Source organism: Pristiophorus japonicus, chromosome 12, assembly GCF_044704955.1.
Source record: "Pristiophorus japonicus isolate sPriJap1 chromosome 12, sPriJap1.hap1, whole genome shotgun sequence".
NCBI lineage: Eukaryota > Metazoa > Chordata > Chondrichthyes > Pristiophoridae > Pristiophorus > Pristiophorus japonicus.
Genome location: NC_091988.1, coordinates 207,180,241 through 207,202,914, shown reverse-complemented (window position 1 = coordinate 207,202,914; position 22,674 = coordinate 207,180,241). Strand labels below are relative to the sequence as shown.

At 47.4% G+C, this 22,674-nt stretch overlaps 1 protein-coding gene across 3 annotated transcripts in view; it reads right to left on the bottom strand.

Annotated features, from left to right (window-relative positions):
- tubd1 (tubulin, delta 1) overlaps positions 1-21,844 on the bottom strand; it is a 42,762-nt gene extending 20,918 nt beyond the window's left edge. For 2 of the 3 annotated variants that reach the window (XM_070896522.1, XM_070896524.1), the window contains exons 1-4: positions 21,682-21,844; positions 19,346-19,496; positions 18,973-19,065; positions 11,817-12,033 (exon numbers count right to left, since the gene is read on the bottom strand). In XM_070896522.1, the coding sequence (XP_070752623.1) occupies positions 11,817-12,033; positions 18,973-19,065; positions 19,346-19,496; positions 21,682-21,829 (609 nt within the window). In that variant the 5' untranslated portion in view covers positions 21,830-21,844. The remainder of the gene's footprint in view (positions 1-11,816; positions 12,034-18,972; positions 19,066-19,345; positions 19,497-21,681) is intronic. The other variant, XM_070896523.1, reaches the window with a different exon arrangement.
- Positions 21,845-22,674: the final 830 nt, after the last annotated feature.

The window sequence follows — 22,674 nt, the reverse complement described above, 5'->3', positions numbered from 1 at the left end:
GGCGGTGCAGGCTCGAAGGGCCGAATGGCCTACTTCTGCACCTATTTTCTGTGCATCCACTATCTCTGCAGCCACTTGGCTTACATTCTAGGGTCTTAAGACATCAGATCCAGAGGACTTGTCTGCCTTTCGTCCCATTATTTTACCGAGTACTACTTCATCACAATTAACATATGATGGGAGATAGACAATTGCATGTACCACTCAGAGCCAGTCTGATAAGAGACGAAAAATCAATGTAACTCCACTGATAGCAATAGACCTATCGATGATTTTGTAGGAGGATAGTTCCACTCCAAAACCTGTGTAAATTATACTTGAAACCTCTTGTATTTTGAAGGTTCCACGATTGAACCTTCCCTTGCAATTGTTCGAAATAAAACCAGCTGAGCCTAAGGTTTCGTTTGTTTGATTCCGTGGTCATTATATGGAGAGCGAAGGAGGAGGTGTCGATTACCTAGATCAGGTAGTCCGCCCCGAGGGAGAGACGTCTTCCTACTAAGGAAATAAGGGAGGGTATGAAACTGAAAACAAAGGCATACAATGTGGCCAAGACTAGTGGGAGGCCAGAAGATTGGGAAACTTTTAAAAGCCAGCAGAGAACAAAAAAAATGATTGAGAGAGAGAAGATAGATTATGAAAGTAAACCAGCACAAAATATAAAAACAGATAGTAAAAGTTTCTACAGGTACATAAAAAGGAAAAGAGTGACTAAAGTAAATGTTGGTCCCCTGGAGGATGCAACTAGGGAATTAATAATGGAGAACAGGGAAATGGCAGAGACATTGAACAAATATTTTGTATCAGTCTTCACGGTAGAAGACACTAAAAACATCCCAATCAAGGGGCTATAAGGAGGGAGGAACTTAATACAATCACTATCACTAATGAAGTAGTACTCGGTAAAATAATGGGACGAAAGGCAGACAAGTCCTCTGGATCTGATGTCTTAAGACCCTAGAATGTAAGCCAAGTGGCTGCAGAGATAGTGGATGCATTGGTTGTAATCTACCAAAATTCCCTGGATTCTGGGGCGGTCCCAGAACCGACTGGAAAACCGCAAATGTAATGCCCTATTTTAAAAAGGAGGTAGACAAAAAGCAGGAAATTATAGACCAGTTAGCCTAACATCTGTGGTTGGGAAAATGCTGGAGTCCATTATAAAGGAAGCAGTCGTGGGACATTTGGAAAAGCATGATTCAATCAAGCAGCGCCAACATGGTTTTATGAAAGGGAAACCATGTTTGACAAATTTGCTGGAGTTCTTTCAGGATGTAACGAGCAGGGTGGATAAGGGGGAACCAGTTGATGTGATGTATTTGGATTTCCAGAAGGCATTCGATAAGGTGCCACATAAGAGATTATTGCACAAGATAAAAGCTCACGGGGTTGGGGGTAATATATTAGCATGGATAGAGGATTAGTTAACCAACAAAAAACAGAGAGTCGGGATAAATTGGTCAATTTCCGGTTGGCAAACAGTGGGGTGCCGCAGAGATCGGTGCTGGGGTCTCAACTATTTAATCTATATTAATCTATATGAAGGGACCGAGTGTAATGTTTGCTGATGATACAAAGATGGGTGGGAAAGCAAATTGTGAGGAGGACACAAAAAATCTGCAAAGGGATATAGACAGGCTAAGTGAGTGGGCAAAAATTTGGGAGATGGAGTATAATGTGGGAAAATATGAGGTTATCAACTTTGGCAGAAATAATAGAAAAGCAAATTATAATTTAAATGGAGAAAAATTGCAAAGTGCTGCAGTACAGAGGGACCTGGGGGTCCTTGTGCATTAAACACAAAAGGTTAGTATGCAGGTACAGCAAGTAACCAGGAAGTAAATGGAATGTTGGCCTTTATTGCAAGGGGGATAGAGTATAAAAGCAGAGAAGTCCTGCTACAACTGTACAGGGTATTGGTGAGGCCACACCTGGAGCACTGCGTACAGTTTTGGTCTCCGTATTTAAGGAAGGATATACTTGCATCGGAGGCTGTTCAGAGAAGGTTCACTAGGTTGATTCCAGAGATGAGGGGGTTGACATATGAGGATAGATTGAGTAGGTTGGGCCGATACACATTGGAGTTCAGAAGAATGAGTGATGATCTTATTGAAACTTATAAGATAATGAGGGGGCTCGACAAGGTGGATGCAGAGAGGATATTTCCACTCATAGGGGAAACTAAAACTGAGATGAGGAGAAATTTCTTCTGAGGGTTGTAAATCTATGGAATTCTCGGCCCCAGAGAACTGTGGAGGCTGGATCATTGAATATATTTTTAGGCGGAGATAGACAGATTTTTGAGTGATAAGGGAGTGAAGGGTTATAGGGAGCGGGCAGGGAAGTGGAGCTGAGTCCATGATTAGATCAGCCATGATCTTACTGAATGACAGAGCAAGCTCAAGGGGCCAAATGGCCTACTCCTGTTCCTACTTCTTATGTTCTTAATTATAAAATATAGTGAACATTAGAGAAAAGGTATATCTGGAACAAGAGATCAAAAAAGATATAAAAACATTTAAGATAGAAAGGGGGGCGGGGGATAATGGATCAGACTTAGAGAGGATAAAACTCCTGGTCCGGATGGATTGCATCCGCGGTTATTAAAATAAGTTAGGGAAGAGATAGCAAAGGCACTATTACATGTATATAAAAATTTATTAGAAAAGGGAATAGTGCCGAAGGACTGGCGGATGGACTGATAATATGATTCATATTTTTTAAAAAGGGAGATGGAACAAGTCCAGAGAACTATAGACCAATTAGCTTAACGTCAGTGGCAGGAAAGATAATGGAATCCTTACTGAAAGATGTAAAGGAAAACCATCTAAAAACTGAAAATATAATAAAGAGCAGGCAGTACGGATTCCAAAAGGGAAGGTTGTGCTTGGCCAACCTTAACAGATTGTTTGAAGTAACACAAAGGGTTGATAAGGGAAATGTAGATGATGTGATATATTTAGATTTCTAAATGACCTTTGATAAAGTACTGCATAGTAGACTGATGACTAATGTCAGTGTGGAGTCAGGGGACAAGTAGCAGAATGGAGAGCAGACCGGCTACAGAACAGCAAACAGCAGAGAGTAGGGGTGAAAGATAGTTACTCAGATTGGCAAATGGTGGAAAGTGGTGTTCCACAAGGATCAATGCTGGGATCACTGTTGTTCACCATTTACATCAACGATTTGGACTCAGGAATTGGAAGTACAATTTCAAAATTGGTAGATGACACCAAATTGGAAGGTGTAGTTAATACAGAAAAAGACTGAGACTAAATACAAGATGACAAGAAGGTAGAGTAGCTGTATTTATTAGGGATCACATAATGGCAATTATCAGCAAGACAAAAATGGAATCCATATGGATAAAGATAAAAGATAATAAAGGATGAAGCACTAGTACATGTTGTCTACAAACCACCTAATAGTGGAAGTGAGGTGAGGAAGAAATATGCAGACAAATTTGGGAAATGAGTAATAAACTTAGAATAATAATCATGGGGGATTTCAGCTACCCTGATGTTCATTGGACTGAAGAGGTAGGTAAAGGGGATAAGGGAATGCAGTTAATACAATGTGTACAGGTCTCCTTTCTAACCCGGTATGTAAAAAGCCCAACAAGGGAGGATTCACTTTTGGATCTAGTAATGGGGAATGAACCAGAGCAGATAAGAGAAGTAAAAGTAGGGGAACATCTCGGCAATAGTGACCATAATATAATAAGCCTCAAGATGATAATTGAGAAGAGCATTAGTATGATGAAAACCAAGGTAATAGATTGGAGAAAAGCTGATTTTAAGGGGCTGAGAATCGAACTTGGGAAAATAAAAAGGGCAACAATATTGGCAAACAACGATATAGAACAGCAATGGGAAACATTTAAAATGGGAATATATTCTGCTGAAAGGAAAGAACAAGCTAAACACTAATGAGACTCCATGGATGAATAAAGCCACAATGGAACAATTGAGGGTGAGGAAAGAGGCATAGACCAAGTACATAGACAGCAGGGGAGTGCATGATAAGGGAGAATACAAAAAGATTAGGAGAGAAGTCAAAGAAACAATTAGGAAGGCAAAGAGGAATGATAAAACTAAATTACCTGGGAGATAGAACAGATGGACATGACACTGGATGATGAGATAAGTACATTTAAAAGAGAGGGGATATATTAAATCAACGAATCAAACTCCGAGGATAAAACCCCTGCTCCGGATGGATTGCATTCACACATTTTAAAAGAATCTAGGGAAGAGAGCAGCGGCATTACTAAAGATATTTAATAATTCTTTAGAAAAAGGTGTAGTGCCAGAGGACTGGCGGATAGCTAACATAATGCCTATATTTAAGAAGGGCCTATGGTCCAAACACCCAAGGCCCCACCCCACTGCTGGTCAAGAATGGGGAAACACTCATCAAGGACACCGAGCAGTCAGGGCCACTGGAAGGAGCACTTCGAATATCTCCTCAATCGAGACTCTGCCTTTGACTCTAGTGTTCTCGACTCCATCCCGCAGCATGCTACCCACCACCATCTCAGTAAAACCCCAGCACTGCACGAGGTAGAAAATGTCATAAAACAGCTTAAGAACAACAAGGCTACGGGAGCGGATGGAATCTCTGTTGAGGCACTGAAGTACGGCGGAGAGGCACTGTTGGCACGGATACATGACCTCATCTCTCTCATCTGGAGGGAGGAGAGCATGCCGGGAGATCTTAGAGATGCAGTGATCGTGATCATCTTTAAAAAAAGGGACAAGTCCGACTGCGGCAACTACAGAGGAATCTCCGTTATCAGCCACTGGGAAAGTCGTCGCTAGAGTCCTCCTCAACCGTCTTCTCCCTGTGGCTGAGGAGCTCCTCCCGGAGTCACAATGCAGATTTCATCCCCTACGAGGCACAACGGAAAGATTTTTACAGCTCGACAGCTGCAGGGAACAGCACCAGCCCTTATATATGGCCTTCTTCAACCTTACAAAGGCCTTTGACACGGTCAACCGCGAGGGTCTATATAGAGTGTCCTTCTCCATTTCAGATGCCCCCAAAAGTTCGTCACCATCCTGTTTGCTCCACGACGACATGCAGGCAGTGATCCTTACCACGGATCCATTACAAACCCAATCCACGTCCGGACTGGGGTCAAACAGGACTGCATCATCACCCAAACCCCTTCTCAATCTTCCTCGCTGCCATGCTCCACCTCACAGTCAACAAGCTCCCCGCTGGAGTGGAACTAAACTACAGAACCAGTGGGAAGCTGTTCAACCTTTGTTGACTCCAGGCCAGGTCCAAGGCCACCCCAACCTCTGTCGTTGAGCTACAGTACGCGGACGACGCCTGCATCTGCGCACATACAGAGGCTGCAACTCCAGGACATAGTCGACGTATTTACCGAGGCGTACGAAAGCATGGGCCTTACGCTAAACATCCGTAAGATAAAGGTCCTCCACCAACCTGTCCTCGCCGCACAGCACTGCCCCCCAGTCATCAAGATCCACGACACGGCCCTGGACAACGTGGACCACTTCCCATATCTCGGGAGCTTCTCATCAACAAGAGGAGACATTGACGATGAGATTCAACACCGCCTCCAGTGCGTCAGTGCAGCCTTTGGCCGCCTGAGGAAAAGTGTTCAAAGACCAGGCCCTCAAATCTGCCACCAAGCTCATGGTCTGCAGTGCTGTAATAATACCCGCCCTCCTGTATGGCTCAGAGACATGGACCATGTACAGTAGACACCTCAAGTCGCTGGAGAAGTAACACCAATGATGTCTCTTCAAGATCCTACAAATCCCCTGGGAGGACAGACGCACCAACGTTAGCGTCCTCGACCAGGCCAACATCTCCAGCTTTGAAGCACTGACCACACTTGATCAGATCTGCTGGGCAGGCCATATTGTTCGCATGCCAGACATGAGACTCCCAAAGCAAGCGCTCTACTCATAACTCTTTCACGGCAAACAAGCCAAAGTTAGGCAGAGGAACCGTTACAAGGACATCCTCAAAGCCTCCCTGATAAAGTTCAACATCCCTACTGACACCTGGAAGTCCCTGGCCCAAGACTATCCTAAGTGGAGGAAGTGTTTTCAGGAGGGCGCTGAGCACCTCGAGTCTCATCGCCGAGAGCATGCAGAAATCAAGTGCACACAGCGGAAAGAGCTTGCGGCAAACCTGTCCCACCCACCCTTTCCCTCAACGACTATCTGTCCCACCTGTGACAGGGACTGTGGTTCCCGTATTGGACTGTTCAGCCACCTAACGACTCATTTTTAGAGTGGAAGCAAGTAAGTTGATTCCGAGGGACTGCCTATGATGATGATGATTTAAGAAGGGGAATAGAACATGTCCAGGGAATTATAGACCAGTCAGTTTAACATCGGCGATAGGAAAAATAATGGAATCCCTACTAAAGGAGAAAACAGAAAAACATCTAGAAACCAAAAATTATAATAACGAATAGTCAGCATGGATTTCAAAAGGGAAAGTCTTGCCTAACCAACCTCATTGAACTTTTTGATGTGGTAACAGAGAGTAGACAATGGTAATGTAGTAGATATGATTTATCTTAATTTTCAAAAGACCTTCGATAAGGTACCCCATAATAGACTGATGAACAAGGTCAAAGAATGCAGTCAGGGGACAAGTAGCAGAATGGATCGCTAGCTGGCTTCAAGACAGAAAGCAGAGAGTAGGGGTAAAGGGTAGCTATTCACAGTGGCAGAAGGTGGTGTTCCACAAGGATCAGTGCGACCACTGTTGTTCACAATTTATATGAACTATTTAGACTTTGGACTCAAACACAATTTCTAAATTTGCGGATGACACCAAATTGGAGGGGGGTGGGGGTGGGGTGCAAGTCAATACTGAGGACTACAATAAATTACAGTAGGACATTAGTAAACTTGAAGAATGGGCATATAATTGGTAAATGAAGAGCAACACAGATAAATATGAGGTATTACATTTTACACTTATTATTTGGAGGGTGCAAGTCTAGGGAGTAGAGGAATAAAGGGATCTGGGAGTACAAATACACAAATTGCTCAAGGTTGCGACACAGGTTAGCAAGGCCGTAAAAAAAGCAACGGTATAGAATTGAAAAGTAGGGAAGTTATGTTAAACCTGTATCGAATCTTGGTTAGACCACACTTGGAGCACTGCGTACAGTTCTGGTCGCCATATTGTAAAAAGTATATAGAGGCACTGGAGAGGATGATTTACAAGGATGATACCAGAAATGCAAGGGTATATATATCAGGAAAGGGTGAACAGGCTGGGTCTCTTTTCTCTTGAAAAAATACGGCTGAGGAGTGACCTAATAGAGGTCTTTACAATTATGAAAGATTTTGATAAAGTGGATACAGAGAATGTTTCCACTTGTAGGGAAGAGCATAACTAGAGGCCATCAATATAAGATAGTCACCCAGAAATCCAATTGGGAATTCAGAAGAAACTTCTTTACCCAGAGAGTGGTGAGAATGTGGAGTGGTTGAAGTGAATAGTATCGATGCATTTAAGGGGAGGCTGGACAAGTATATAAGGGAGAAGGGAATACAGGGTTATGCTGATAGATATCAGGCGGTTCGAGTGTAGCATAAACACGGCATGGACTGGTTAGAAACATAGAAATTTACGTAAAATTTACATAAAACATAGGAAGCCATTTTGGCCGATCGTGTCCGCGCCGGCCAACAAAGAGCCACACGGCCCTCGGTCAGCAGCCCTGAAGGTTACATATAAACCCATGAACAATGAACAATGGTGGAAAGGCAAAGAGCACCCAGCCCAACCAGTCCGTCCCACACAACTGCAACACCCCATGCATCGCAACATTCTACACTCCACCTCAACTGGAGCCATGCGATCTCCTGGGAGAGGCAAAAACCAGATAAAAACCCAGGCCAAGTGGGGAAAAAATATCTGGGAAAATTCCTCACGACCCATCCAGGTGATCAAAACTAGTCCAGGTAATCACCCTGGCCGTATTCGATCCCCTGAGTACTTACCATCGTATCTGCGCCAGCCAACAAGAGCTTATCCAGTCTAATCCCACTTACAAGCTTTAGGTCCGTAACCCTGCAGGTTACGGCACTTTAAGTGCCCATCCAAGCACATTTTAAATGTGGTGAGGGTTTCTGCATCCACCACCCTTCCAGGCAGTGAGTTCCAGATTCCCACAACCCTCTGCGTGAAGAAGCTTCCCCTCAAATCCCCTCAACCTTCCACCAACCACCTTAAATCTATGCCCCTCGTAATTTACCTCTCCACCAATGGAAATGGGCCCTTGATATCCACTATGTCCAGGCCCCTCAAAATTTTGTACATCTCAATGAGGTCTCCTCTCAACCTCCTCTGTTCCAATGAGAACAAATCCAGCCTATCCAATCTGTCCTCATAGCCAAGATTCTCCATTCCAGGCAGCATCCTAGTAAATCCCCTCTGCACCCTCTCTAGTGCAATCACGTCCTTCCTATAATACGGTGACCAGAACTGCACAGAGTACTCCAGCTGTGGCCTAACCAGAATATTATACAATTTAAGCATAACCTCCCGGGCTCTTGTATTCTATGCCTTGGCCAATAAAGGCAAGCATTCCGTATGCCTTCTTAACCACTTTACCCACCTGGCCTGCTACTTTCAGGGATCTGTGGACAAGCACTCCAAGGTCCCTTTGTTTATCTACACTATTAAATGGCCGACCGCTTAATGTGTGTATACCCTTTCCTTATTAGCCAAGTGCATTATCTCACATTTCTCCGAATTAAATTCCATTTGCCACTGCTCTGCCCACCTGACCAGTAGATTTATATCCTCCTATATCCTCCAATCTATAATAACGACTTGGAAGAAGGGACTGAGCGTAACGTAGCCAAGTTTGCTGATGATACAAAGATGGGAGGAAAAGCAATGTGTGAGGACACAAAAAATCTGCAAAATGACAGACAGGCTAAGTGAGTGGGCAAAAATTTGGCAGATAGAGTATAATGTCGGAAAGTGTGAGGTCATGCACTTTGGCAGAAAAAAATCAAAGAGCAAGTTATTATTTAAATGGAGAAAGATTGCAAAGTGCCGCAGTACAACAGGACCTGGGCATGAAACACAAAAGGATAGTCTGCAGGTACAGCAGGTGATCAGGAAGGCCAATGGTATCTTGGCCTTTATTGCAAAGGGGATGGAGTATAAAAGCAGAGAAGTCTTGCTACAGCTATACAAGGTATTGGTGAGGCCACACCTGGAATATTGCGTGCAGTTGTGGTTTCCATATTTACGAAAGGATATACTTGCTTTGGAGGCAGTTCAGAGAAGATTAACTAGGTTGATTCTGGGGATGAAGGGGTTGACTTTTGAGGAAATGTTGAGTAGGCTGGGCCTCGACTCATTGGAATTCAGAAGAGTGAGAGGTGATCTTATCGAAACGTATAAGATTATGAGGGGGCTTGACAAGGTGGATGCAGAGAGGATGTTTCCACTGATGGGGGAGACTAGAACTAGAGGGCACGATCTTAGATTAAGGGGCCACCCATTTAAAACAGAGATGAGGAGAAATTTCTTCTCCCAAAGGATTGTAAATCTGTGGAATTCGCTGCCTCAGAGAGCTGTGGAAGCTGGGACATTAAGAAACTGTTTATTTCTGTCTTAAATTTATTCAAATGACATGGGGATAAGAGGTTATGGGGAGCGAGCGGGGAAGTGGAGCTGAGTCCATGATCAGATCAGCTGTGATCTTATTGAATGGTGGAGCAGGCTCGAGGGGCCAAATGGCCTACTCCTGCTCCTATTTCTTATGATCTTATGTTCTCCTGCAGCCCATGACTTTCCTCTTCATTATCAACCACAGCCAATTTTAATGTCGTCTGCAAACTTCTTAATCATACTCCCTACATTCAAATCTCTTGCTATCTGTTTTTATATTTCGTGCTAGTTTACTTTCATAGTCTATCTTCCTTTTCTTAATCATTTTTTTTAAGTCATTCTTTGCTGACTTTTAAAAGCTTCCCAATTTTCTGTCCTCCCACTAGTTTTGGCCACTTTGTATGCCCTTGTTTTTAATTGGATATCGTCCTTTATTTCTTTAGTTAGCCATGGATGGCTATCTTTTCTTTTACACTCTTTTCTCCTCACTGGAATATATTTTTCTTGAGAGCTGTGAAATATCTCCTTAAATGTACACCACTGTTCACCAACCGTCCTACACTTTAATCTATTTTCCCAGTCCACTTTAGCCAACTCTGCCCTCATACCTTCATAGTCTCCTTTATTTAAGCTTAGTACGCTGGTTTGAGATCCAACTTTCTCACCCTCCATCTGAACTTGAAATTTAACCATGCTATGGTCACTCATTCCAAGAGGATCCTTCCTCCTCACCGCTGTAATACTTTAAAAAAAAAATCAATACCCCCCCCCTTTTTACCCCCTCTCTGTCTTGTCTAAAAATCCTGTAACCAGGAATATTGAGCTGCCAAACCTGTCCCTCTTTCAGCCATGTCTCTGTAATGGCTATAATGTCATACTCCCAAGTATCTACCTGTGCTCTTAGCTCATCCGCCTTATTCGCTATATTCCTTGCATATAACATTCAGCACAGGATGACCTCCTTGATTCCACTGTCTTATAGATTCGCTTTCTAAATTCTTGCTATCCAATTTCTGCTTTACTTCCTTCCCTATTGAATCTATTCTCAGGTTCCCATCCCCTTGCCAAGCTAGTTTAAACTCTCCCCAACAGCCTTAGTAAAACTTCCCGTGAGGATATTGGTCCCGGTACTGTTGAGGTGCAACCCGTCTGGTTTGTACAGGTCCCATCTCCCCCAGAAGCAGTCCCAATGCCTCAAGAATTTAAAGCCCTCCCTCCTACACCAACTCTCCAGCCACACGTGTTCATCCTCTCTATCCTTCTATTCTTGTACTCATTAGCATGTGGCAACCCAGAGATTACTACTTTGAGGTCCTACCCTTTAATTTTCTTCCTAGCTCCCTAAATTCTGCCTGTAGGACCTCATCCCTCTTTCTACCTATGTCGTTGGTCCCGATATGGACCACAATCTCTGGCTGTTTACCCTCTCCTCCCAGAATGCGTCCGCTCTGTGACATCCTTGACCCTAGCACCAGGGAGATACCATACCATTCTGGAGTCACGTCTACGGTCGCAGAAACGCCTGTCTGTTCCCTTAACTATAGAATCCCCTATCACTAGGGCCTTTTTGTTCTTCGTCCCTCCCCTGTGCAGCTGAGCCACCCGTGGTGCCTTGGAATTGGTTCTGGCTGCACTCCCCAGAGGCACCATTGTCCTTACCGATACTCAGAAGTGAATATCGGTTTGAAAGCGAGATGGACTCATGGGAGGACTCCTGCACTACCTGCTTAGTGTTCTTACTTCACTTGCCCTCTACCTGCACACTTTTAAGATGCGGGGTGACCACCTCCTGAAACGTGCTATCCACGTAGCTCTCAGCCTCACCGATGCACCATATTGACTTATCTTAACCGATAAGGGAATAAGGGGTTATGGAGAGCAGGCAGGGAACTGGACCTGAGTCCATAATCAGATCAGCCATGATCATATTAAATGGCTGAACAGGTTCAGAGAGCCATATGGCCTACTCCTGCTCCTATTTCTTATGTTCTTATGACTCCACCTGCACCTCAAGCTCCGAAACGCGAAGCTCGAATAGTTGAAGCTGGAGACACCTCCTACACACATGGTTGTCTAGGCCGTGCAAAGCGTCCAGGACTTCCCACGTCACAGGACATGCACTCCACAGGACTGAGCTCCCCGCCATTTCTCTAATTAGACTTAACACCAGAGATCTCTCCTACCTCTCCAGTTCCATAAGGCCAGGTGAGCTGGTTCAGTATGAATGAGTTTGGGTACGTGTCCCTCAGGCACTGAGTGACGTAGGTTCCCAGCCCAGACCCGGTCCCTCCAGCCACACTCATCATTGTTAAAAAGCCACTGAGCCGCTCACACTTCTCAACCTCCCGTCGGACCAGGTCCATCACAGCTTCTTCATGCCGAGGTCCATGGACACAGAACCTGAGCACCAAAACATACAGAAAACAATGTTGCACGAGTGTTTAGGGGAGGGAAAAACAGAAAAGACAGACAGACTTGCATTTCTATAGCGCCTTTCACAACCTCCCACAGTGCTTTGCAGCCAATAAAGTACTTTTGAAGTGTAATCACTGTTATAACGTAGGAAATGCAGCAGCTAATTTGCACACATCAAGATTACACAAACAATAAAGAAAAACACTTGTATTTATAAAGCGCCTTTCATGGCCACCGGATGTCTCAGTGTTTTACAGCCAATGAAGTACTTTAGGAGTGCAGTCACTTCCTCGCTGCCTTGCTCCAAGCTCCCTGCTAGAGTGGAACTAAACTACAGAACCAGTGGGAACCTGTTCAACCTTCGCCGCCTCCAGGCCAGGTCCTCTGTTGTCGAGCTACAATACGCGGACGACGCCTGCGTCTGCGCACATAGAGGCTCAACTCCAGGACACAGTCGACGTATTTACTGAGGCGTATGAAAGCATGGGCCTTACATTAAACATCCGTAAGACAAAGGTCCTCCACCAGCATGTCCTTACCGCACAGCACTGCCCCCCAGTTGTCAAGATCCACAGCACAGCCCTGGACAACGTGGTCCATTTCCCATACCTTGGGAGCCTCATCAACAAGAGCAGACATTGACGCCAAGATTCAACACTGCCTCCAGTGCGCCAGTGCAGACTTCGGCCGCCTGAGGAAACGAGTGTTTGAAGACCAGGCCCTCAAAACTGCCACCAAGCTCATGGTCTACAGGGCTATAGTAATACCTGCCCTCCTGTATGGCTCAGAGACATGGACCATGTACAGTACACACCTCAAGTCGCTGGAGAAATGATGTCGCAGCAAGATCCTATAAATCCCCTGGGAGGACAGGCGCACCAGTATCAGCGTCCTCGACCAGGCCAACATCCCCAGCATTGAAGCACTGACTGCACTTGATCAGCTCCACTGGTCAGACCACATAGTTTGTATTGTGTTCCTAACACAAATGAGGCTGCACACAGGTAGGCTAAAGTAACAGTGACCTCAGTCTTTAATAAGACACTCCAGAGTGAGGAACAAACATTAGGGGCCGGCTTATATACAGTGCTCCCAAGGGATGCTGGGATCCCTTGGGACTTCAGAGGATGAGCTCCCTGGTGGCGGAACATGGGAGTGCATGCTTTACAGATACACATGACTCCCCGTGAGGCGGTCGGGAGCCTTTCTTTTCCTGGTGGACCGCCTCGGTACAAATGTCTGTTCTGGTGTGTTGGCTGTGCCCTTGCTGGGCTGGCATGTTGTTAGCCCTGCAGGGCTGCAAGGTGAGCCTGGCCTTGCTGGGCTGTTGGGCGTGATGGGTTCGGTTTCCTGGTCCGGTGTGGTATCGTTGATCCTTTGGGTGTGTGTTGTGGGCTCGAAAAAGGTGGTGTCTGCTGTGAGTTGTTCAGGGCAGTCTGTGAACCGCAGCCTCGTTTGGTCCAGGTGCTTTCTGCAAATTTGTCTATTGTCTAGTTTGACTACAAACACCCTACTCCCTTCTTTAGCTATCACTGTGCCCGCGATCCGCTTGGGACCATGTCCATAGTTTAGCACATACACAGGGTCATTGAGATCAGTTTCCCGTGACACAGTGGCGCGACCATCGTTTATATTTTGTTGCTGCCGCCTGGTCTCTACCTGATCATGCAGGTTGGGGTGAACCAGCGAGAGTCTGGTTTTAAGTGTCCTTTTCATGAGTAGCTCAGCCGGGGGCACCCCTGTGAGCGAGTGGGGTCTTGTGCGGTAGCTGAGCAGTTTGGAGTGAGCCTTCTGTGACTCGTTTAAGGCTCTGTTTGATGGTTTGTACTGTCTGCTTTGCCTGCCCATTGGAGGGGCCGAGGTGACATGTTTGATCCCAGTGCGGGTCATGAATTCTTTAAATTCAGCACTGGTGAAACATCGCCCGTTGTCACTGACCAGTATGTCAGGCAGGCCGTGGATGGCAAACATAGCCCTCAGGCTTTCAATGGTGGCGGTGCTTCCCGACATTATTTCACATTCAATCCATTTTGAAATAGCATCCACCACCACCAGGAACATTTTACCGAGAAACGGGCCCGCATAGTCGACATGGATCCTCGACCATGATCTGGAGGGCCAGGACCACAAACTTAGTGGTGCCTCTCTGGACGCGTTGCTCAACTGAGCACATACACTGCATTGCTGTACACAGGACTCTAAGTCAGAGTCCATACCGGGCCACCACACGTGGGATCTGGCTATCGCTTTCATCATTATTATACCCGGGTGTGTGCTGTGGAGATCCGAGATGAACGTCTCCCTGCCCTTTTTTGGTAGCACTACACGGTTACCCCACAACAGGCAGTCTGCCTGAATGGACAGCTCGTCCTTTCGCCGCTGGAACGGCTTGATTGGCTCTTGCATTTCAACGGGGATGCTGGCCCAGCTCCCATGCAGTACACAGTTTTTTACTAGGAACAGCAGAGGATCTTGGCTGGTCCAAGTCCTAATCTGGCGGGCCGTGACAGGTGATTTATCATTTTCAAACGCTTCCATGACCATCAACAAGTCTGCGGGCTGTGCCACCATCAACAAGTTTGCAGGCTGTGTCATTTCCACCCCCGTGGTGGGCAATGGTAGCCGATTCAGAGCATCCGCACAGTTCTTGGTGCCTGGCCTGTGGCGGATGGTATAGTTATACGCTGATAGCGTGAGTGCCCACCTTTGTATGCGGGCTGAGGCATTAGTATTTATCCCCTTGTTTTCAGCGAACAGGGATGTGAGGGGCTTGTGATCGGTTTCCAGCTCAAATTTGAGGCCAAACAGGTACTGATGCATTTTCTTTACCCCGAACACACACGCTAATGCCTCTTTCTCAATCATGCTGTAGGCCCTCTTGGCCTTGGACAAGCTCCTGGAAGCATAGGCGACAGGTTCCAACTTCCCCGCAACGTTAGCTTGTTGTAATACACACCTGACTCCGTACGACGACGCGTCACATACTAGCACAAGTCTTTTACACAGGTTATACAACACAAGCAGCTTGTTGGAGCATAAAATGTTTCTGGCTTTCTCAAAAACAATTACTTATTTTTTCCCCATACCCAGTTCTCACCTTAACGCAATAATACATGTAGGGGCTCTAAAAGGGTGCTTAACCCCAGTAGGAAGTTACCAAAATAATTGAGGAGTCCCAGGAACGACCGCAGCTCCATGACGTTCTGTGGCCTGGACGCATTCCTGATAGCCTCTGTCTTGGCGTCTGTGGGCCGAATGCCGTCCGCCGCGATCATTCTCCCCAAAAACTCCACTTCTGTTGCCATGAAGACGCATTTCGACCTCTTCAGCCGCAGCCCTACGCGATCCAGTCGCTGGAGGGCCTCCTCTAGGTTTTGTAGGTGCTCGGCGGTGTCCCGACCCGTGACCAATATATCGTCCTGAAAGACCACCGTGTGTGGTACCGACTTGAGTAGGCTCTCCATGTTTCTCTGGAAGATTGCTGCAGCCGACCAAATTCCAAACAGGCATCTATTGTAGATGAACAGTCCCTTGTGCGTGTTGATGCAGATGAGGCCCTTCGAAGTCTCCTCCAGCTCCTGCGTCATGTAGGCCGAAGTCAGGTCGAGCTTGGTGAACGTCTTGCCTCCTGCCAGCGTCGCAAATAAGTCATCTGCCTCAGGTAGCGGGCATTGGTCCTGTAGCGAGAAACGATTAATAGTTACTTTGTAATCGCCACAAATCCTGACCGTGCCATCAATTTTGAGTACTGGAACAATCGGGCTGGCCCACTCGCTGAATTCCACTGGGGAGATGATGCCCTCGCGTTGCAGCCTGTCCAGCTCGATTTCCATTCTCTCCCTCATCATGTGAGATACCGCTCGCACCTTGTGGTGAATGGGTCGTGCCTCTGGGACCAAGTGAATCCGCGCCTTCGCCCCAGAAAAGTTTCCAATGCCTGGCTCCAAAAGGGAAGGAAATTTGTTAAGAACCTGGGTACATGAGGCCTCATTGACATGTGATAGCGCTCGGATGTCTTCCCAGTTCCAGCGGATTTTGCCCAGCCAGCTCCTTCCAAGCAGTGTGGGGCCATCGCCCGGGACAATCCAGAGTGGCAGTTCGAGCACCGTGCCCTCGTAGGTGACCTTGACCATGGCACTGCCCAGGAAAGTGATAAGCTCTTTGGTGTACGTTCTCAGTTTCGTGTGAATGGGGCTCAGGGCTGGTCTGAGTGCCTTGTTGCACCACAGTCTCTCAAACATCTTTTTACTCATGATGGATTGGCTAGCGCCAGTATCCAGTTCCATGGCTACGGGTAAGCCATTCAATTTTACGTTTAGCATTATAGGTGGACATTTCGTCGAAAATGTGTGCACCCCATGTACTTCAGCATCTGCCTCCTCTCTCTGAGGCTCGAAATTGCTTTGATCCACCATGGACCGATCTTCCTCTGCCATGTGGTGGTTAGCAGGTTTTGCAGAGCTTGCAGCTCGTTTGCAAGCTCGTTGGAGGTGCCCCATTGTTCCACAGCTCTTGCAAACATACCCTTTGAAGCGGCATGAATAGGCTGAATGGAAGCCTCCACACCAACAAGGTGTGAATTGTCTTGCATTCATCCTTTGTTGGGGACTGAGTCATCTGGGTCACCTGAGGCCTGCTGGCAGTTGCAGACTCGTGGGTTCTGCCCTGTACATTTCTGCTCGCAAACACAGTTCCAGTTAATTTATGAACATTGCTAGCACTTGTGTGCTGAGAGATTTGTTTGGTGGACATAAACGCCTGTGCTATCACAATGGCCTTACTGAGGGTTGGTGTCTCTGCAGTCAAAGGTTTTCGTAGGATGGTCTCGTGGCCAATGCCCAGTACAAAAAAGTCTCTGAGCATTTGCTCCAGGTAGTCATCAAACTCACATTGTCCTGCAAGTCGCCTTAGCTCGCCACTTCCTGACCTTCAGATCGCTGGCGCGTGTAGAACCGATACCTCGCCATCAGCCCGCTCTCCCTCGGGTTAAGATGCTCCCGAACCAGTGTACACAGCTCCTCATACGACTTATCTGTGGGTTTCACTGGAGCCAGAAGATTCTTCATGAGGCTGTAGGTCGGTGCCCCGCAGACTGTGAGGAGGACCGCTCTCCTTTTTGCAGCGTTTCCTTCTCCGTCCAGCTCGTTGGCTACAAAGTACTGGTCAAGCCGTTCGACATAGGATTCCCAGTCCTAACCCTCCGAGAACTTCTCCAGGATGCCCACAGTTTGCTGCATCTTTGCGTTGGATTCGTATTCTCGTCACCAGTTATTGTGTTCCTAACACAGATGATGCTGCACACAGGGAGGTTAAAGTAACAGTGACCTCAGTCTTTATTAAGACACTCCAGAGTGAGGAACAGGCCTTATATGCTGGGATCCCTTGGGACTTCAGGGGATGAATGCCCTGGTGGCGGAACATGGGAGTGCATGCTTTACAGATACACAACAGTTCGCATGCCCGACACGAGACACCCAAAGCAAGCGCTCTACTCGGAACTCCTTCACGGCAAACGAGCCAAAGGTGGGCAGAGGAAACCTTACAAGGACACCCTCAAAGCCTCTCTGATAAAGTACAACATCCCCACTGACACTCCGGAGTTCCTGGCCAAAGATCGCCTTAAGTGGAGGAAGTGCATCCGGGAGGGCGCTGAGCACCTCGAGTCTCATCGCCGAGAGCATGCAGAAATCAAGCGCAGGCAGCGGAAGGAGCGTGCGGCAAAGCAGTCCCACCCTCTCCTTCCTTCAATTACTATCTGTCCCACCTGTGACAGGAACTGTGGTTCTCGTATTGGGACTGTTCAGCCACCTAAGGGCTCATTTTAAGAGTGGAAGCAAGTCTTCCTCGATTCCAAGGGACCGCCTATGATGATGAGTCACTGTAATGTGCGAAACATGGCAGCCAATTTGCGCACAAGCAAACTCCCACAACAACGTGATAATGATCAGATAATCTTTTTTTGTTATGTTGATTGAGGGATAAATATTGCAGTGTAACTATTTGTACTGCACTTTTTTTTTTGACAGACCTGCTTGTGTGGGGGGGGGGGGCGGGGGAAGGAAAGAATGCGAAGGGGGCCGGGGGGGGGGGGGGGGGGGGGGGGGAGAAAGAGAGCGAGGGGGGCCGGGGGAAGAGAGCGAGGGGGGCCGGGGGAAGAGAGCGAGGGGCAGGGTGGAGCAGGAGGGAACTTGGGGAAGATGCATGATGTTTTTCCAACTCCCTATAAGGGACATTGTTGGAGTGGATTATACCTAGAAATCACAACACAGACTATTCACTTCATATCCGATAAACTTGCTAACAATCTGTACACAATGCCTGCCCCATCTGCAGTGGAGGGGAGGGGGGTGGGGGGGGGCGTGGGGAGAGGATGCACTTGCACTGGGCTAAGCCACTTCAGCTGGGGGAGGGCTCTGTCCTCTGTCACTTCAGGAAGTCAAAGTGGATCGAGTTACAATTTGCAAAGTCAGTGAGACCTTGGGATGGGCGGTTCCAGTTACACTTCAGGGTGTGGTTTATCCTCCAAGGGGGGCAATCATAAACAAAAGGTGGTGCAGGTGGCCATTTTTGTAATACAAATAAGCACACCCAAATATTGGCCAGGACACCGGGGATAACTCTCTTACTCTTCTTCGAAATAGTGCTATGGGATCTTTTACCTGAGCAGGCAGTCGGTTTAATATTGCATCCGAAAGACAGCATCTCTTGACAGTGCAGCACTCCCTCAGCTCTGCACTGTAATGTCAGCCTAGATTTATGTGCTCAAGTTGTTGGAGTGGGACTTGAGCCCTTTGATTCAGAGGCGAGAGAGTGTGCCATGACTGCTATGCTATTAAAAGCATGCAGAGTATTTCAGACCACTATTACATAATATTCTGTATAAAAGCTCGTTTTCGGACCAGCACGGCTCAGTTTAGTTCTCACCTCGGAGTTAGAGGGTTGCAGATTCGAACTATCGAACGAGGGCTGCGAACAGCACGAGAACCATACCCAGTATAAGCACCTTCAGGAAAGGGTCTGGGGAACAGGGAAGAAAATGGCCGTCTCTGATCAACATTCCAAAGCAATGAAACAATGAGTGACTGACACACTCCGGTCAGTGTACAGACATTCATTCATAAATACTGAAGATTGACTGACACTTCCGGAAATTACATTTTCCTTCAATGATGTTAAGTGTCACAAGCCGATCACCGAGTGTTATTGCAAGGGACTTTGCTGGTTTGGTGTCTCAAAGAAAAGGATCACTAAAGGAAAGGTCAGAGAACGCTATGCTCACAGGTCGATTCATTCTTACCCATTTGCCCAGTTGTTTCCGGATCCTTGTTTCTGACAGAAGTAGGACTGATCTCCGTATCTCCACCGCCCGGATTTTGTAGCTTGGGACAAAGTGCGACTGATGACCTTTGACTCCATGTCGACTAGAACAGCCCGAGCTACCGGCAGTGCTGCAAATCACAGATACTGGGAGATAACATTACAATATCTAAACATGCACAATCCAGGTATGATCATTATTAAGAAAGCAGTAATGGGACATTTGGAAAAGCATGATTCAATCAAGCAGAGACAGTATGGTTTTATGAAAGGGAAATCATGTTTGACAAATTTGCTGGAGTTCTTTGAGGATGTAACGAGCAAGGTGGATAAAGGGGAACCAGTGGATGTGTTGTATTTGGATTTCCAGAAGACATTCGATAAGGAGTCATGCAAGAGGTTACTGCACAAGATAAAAGTTCACGGTTTTGGGGGTAATATATTAGCATGGATAGAGCATTGGCTCACTAACAGAAAACAGAGAGTCAGGATAAATGGGTCATTTTCCGGTTGGCAAACAGTGACTAGTGGGGTGCCACAGGGATCAGTGCTGGGGCCTCAACTATTTACAATCTATATTAACGACTTGGATGAAGGGACCGAGTGTAATGTAGCCAAGTTTGCTGTTGATACAAAGATGGGTGGGAAAGCAAATTGTGAAGAGGACACAGAAAATCTGCAAAGGGATAGAGACAGGCTAGGTGAGTGGGCAAAAATTTGGCAGTTGGAGTATAATGTGGGAAAATGTGAGGTTATCCACTTTGGCAGAAATAATAGAAAAGCAAATTATAATTTAAATGGAGAAAAATTGCAAGTGCTGCAGTACAGAGAGACCTGGGGGTCCTTGTGCATGAAACACAAATAGTAAGCAGGTACAACAAGTAATTAGGAAGGCAAATGGAATGTTGGCCTTTATTGCAAGGGGGATAGATATAAAAGCAGGGAAGTCTGCTACAGTTGTACAGGTATGGGTGAGGCCACACCTGGAGTACTGTATACAGTGCTGGTGTCCATATTTAAGGAAGGATATATTTGCATTGGAGGCTGTTCAGAGAAGGTTCACTGGGTTGATTCCGGAGGTGAGGGGGTTGACTTATGAAGATATATGTATAGGCTCAATCTTGGAATTCAGAAGAATGAGAGGTGATCTTATCGAAACGTATAAGATAATGAGGGGGCTTGACAAGGTGGATGCAGAGAGAATATTTCCACTCATAGGGGAAACTAAAACGAGGGTACTTAGGACCCAAGTTTCCCCAGGAGTTGCTCCTCTTTTTGGGGAGCAACTTGATTTTTCTGAACTACCTTTGTAGTTACAATTCTGGCCATTTTTGAGCAATAAGGGAATAAAGGGTTATGGGGAGCGGGCAGGGAAGTGGATGATCGGATCAGCCATGATCTTATTGAATGGTGGAGCAGGCTCGAGGGGCCAAATGGTCGACTCCTGCTCCTATTTCTTATGCTCTTATGACACAGGACCTGGTCTGAGAGAAGGCATAAAAGGGGAGGAAGTATTGAGATGGCACTCAGCTTCTGCATTGTAGCAGGAAAAGACTAAAAGACCCAGAGTGCCACAATCCTGTGGTCCTGGTAAACAATGAGGAGATGGTGCAGCGAGTTTGAATTTCAATATAAACTACATCACTTCTGTTTAAACAGAATATAATTCTCTCAGGGAGTGAAAATGTGCCAACGCACTTTCTCCACAGATGCTTCCCAGACAGCTTATTTGTAAATGTTTTTCACCTAATTTTTGCCACTGCTGTTCCTCAATTAAACATAAAGAAATATGCCAAAATTCTCAATGAATATATATTCCATTGAAAAATAAAAACATTATGGGAAAAGCGACCCATCCATGGCTAACTAAAGAAGTTAGGGATAGAATTAGATTAAAATAAAAGGCTGATAATGTGGTGAAGAACAATGGTAAACATGAGGATTGGGAGAGGAAACCAGCAAAGACCCAAAAAATTGATAGAAAGGGAGAAAATAGAATGAGAGTAAACTAGCAAGAAATATCTAAACAGATTGTAAGAGCTTCTACAGGTATATTATGGGGAAGTGTTGGTCGCTTAGAGGCTGAGACAGGAGAAAGTATAATGGGGAATGAGGAAATGGCAGAGACTTTAAACAAATATTTTGTATCTGTCTTCACAGCAGAAGACACACAATGCATAGCAAAAATAGTGAGGAACCAAGGGGCTAATAAGAGTGAGGAGCTTAGTCACTAGTATCACTACTTGAGAAACTCATGGACTCAATGGCCACAAAGCTGGCGGCCTACATCCTAGGGTGGGGGAGGGGTCGCTTCACCCTGTCCGGGGCCTGCGGCCTGAGGGCTGTGGAAGAACCTGTGGTGTGAGGCGGACCTGTCGCTGTCCCCATCGCGGCTGAGCTCCTCGAACAGCGCCCGGCCCAGCTGCAGGCCGCCCTGCCCGAGCTGGACAACAACCGCCGCCATCTGGGCCCCTCTGCGCATGTGCACACACAGGGGCCGCGCGTGCGCAGTACCACCCTGTTTCGGCTGAAGGGAAAGGAGGGGAAGGGAAAGGAGGGGAGGGAAGGGAAAGGAGGGGAGGGGAAGGGAAAGGAGGGGAGGGGAAGGGAAAGGAGGGGAGGGGAGGGGAAAGGAGGGGAGGGGAGGGGAAAGGAGGGGAGGGGAGGGGAGGGGAGGGAAAGGAGGGGAGGGGAGGGGAAAGGAGGGGAGGGGAGGGGAAAGGAGGGGAGGGGAGGGGGAAAGGAGGGAGGGGAGGGGAAGGAAGGGGAGGGAGGGGAGAGGGGGAGGGGAGGGAGGGGAGGGGAAAGGAGGGGAGGGAGGGGAGGGAAAGGAGGGGAGGGGAGGGGAGGGGAGGGGAGGGGAGGGGAAAGGAGGAGGGGAGGGGAGGGAGGAGGGGAGGGGAAAGGAGGGGAGGGGAGGGGAGGGGAAAGGAGGGGAGGGGAGGGGAGGGGAAAGGAGGGAGGGGGAGGGGAGGGGAGGGGAGGGGAAAGGAGGGGAGGGGAGGGGAAAGGAGGGGAGGGAGGGGAGGGGAAAGGAGGGGAGGGGAGGGGAGGGGAAAGGAGGGGAGGGGAGGGGAGGGGAAAGGAGGGGAGGGGAGGGAGGGAAAGGAGGGGAGGGGAGGGGAGGGGAAAGGAGGGGGAGGGGAGGGGAGGGAAAGGAGGGGAGGGGAGGGGAGGGGAAAGGAGGGGAGGGGAGGGGAGGGGAGGGGAAAGGAGGGGAGGGGAGGGAGGGGAGGGGAAAGGAGGGAGGGTGAGGGGAAAGGAGGGGAGGGGAGGGGAAAGGAGGGGAGGGAGGGGAAAGGAGGGGAG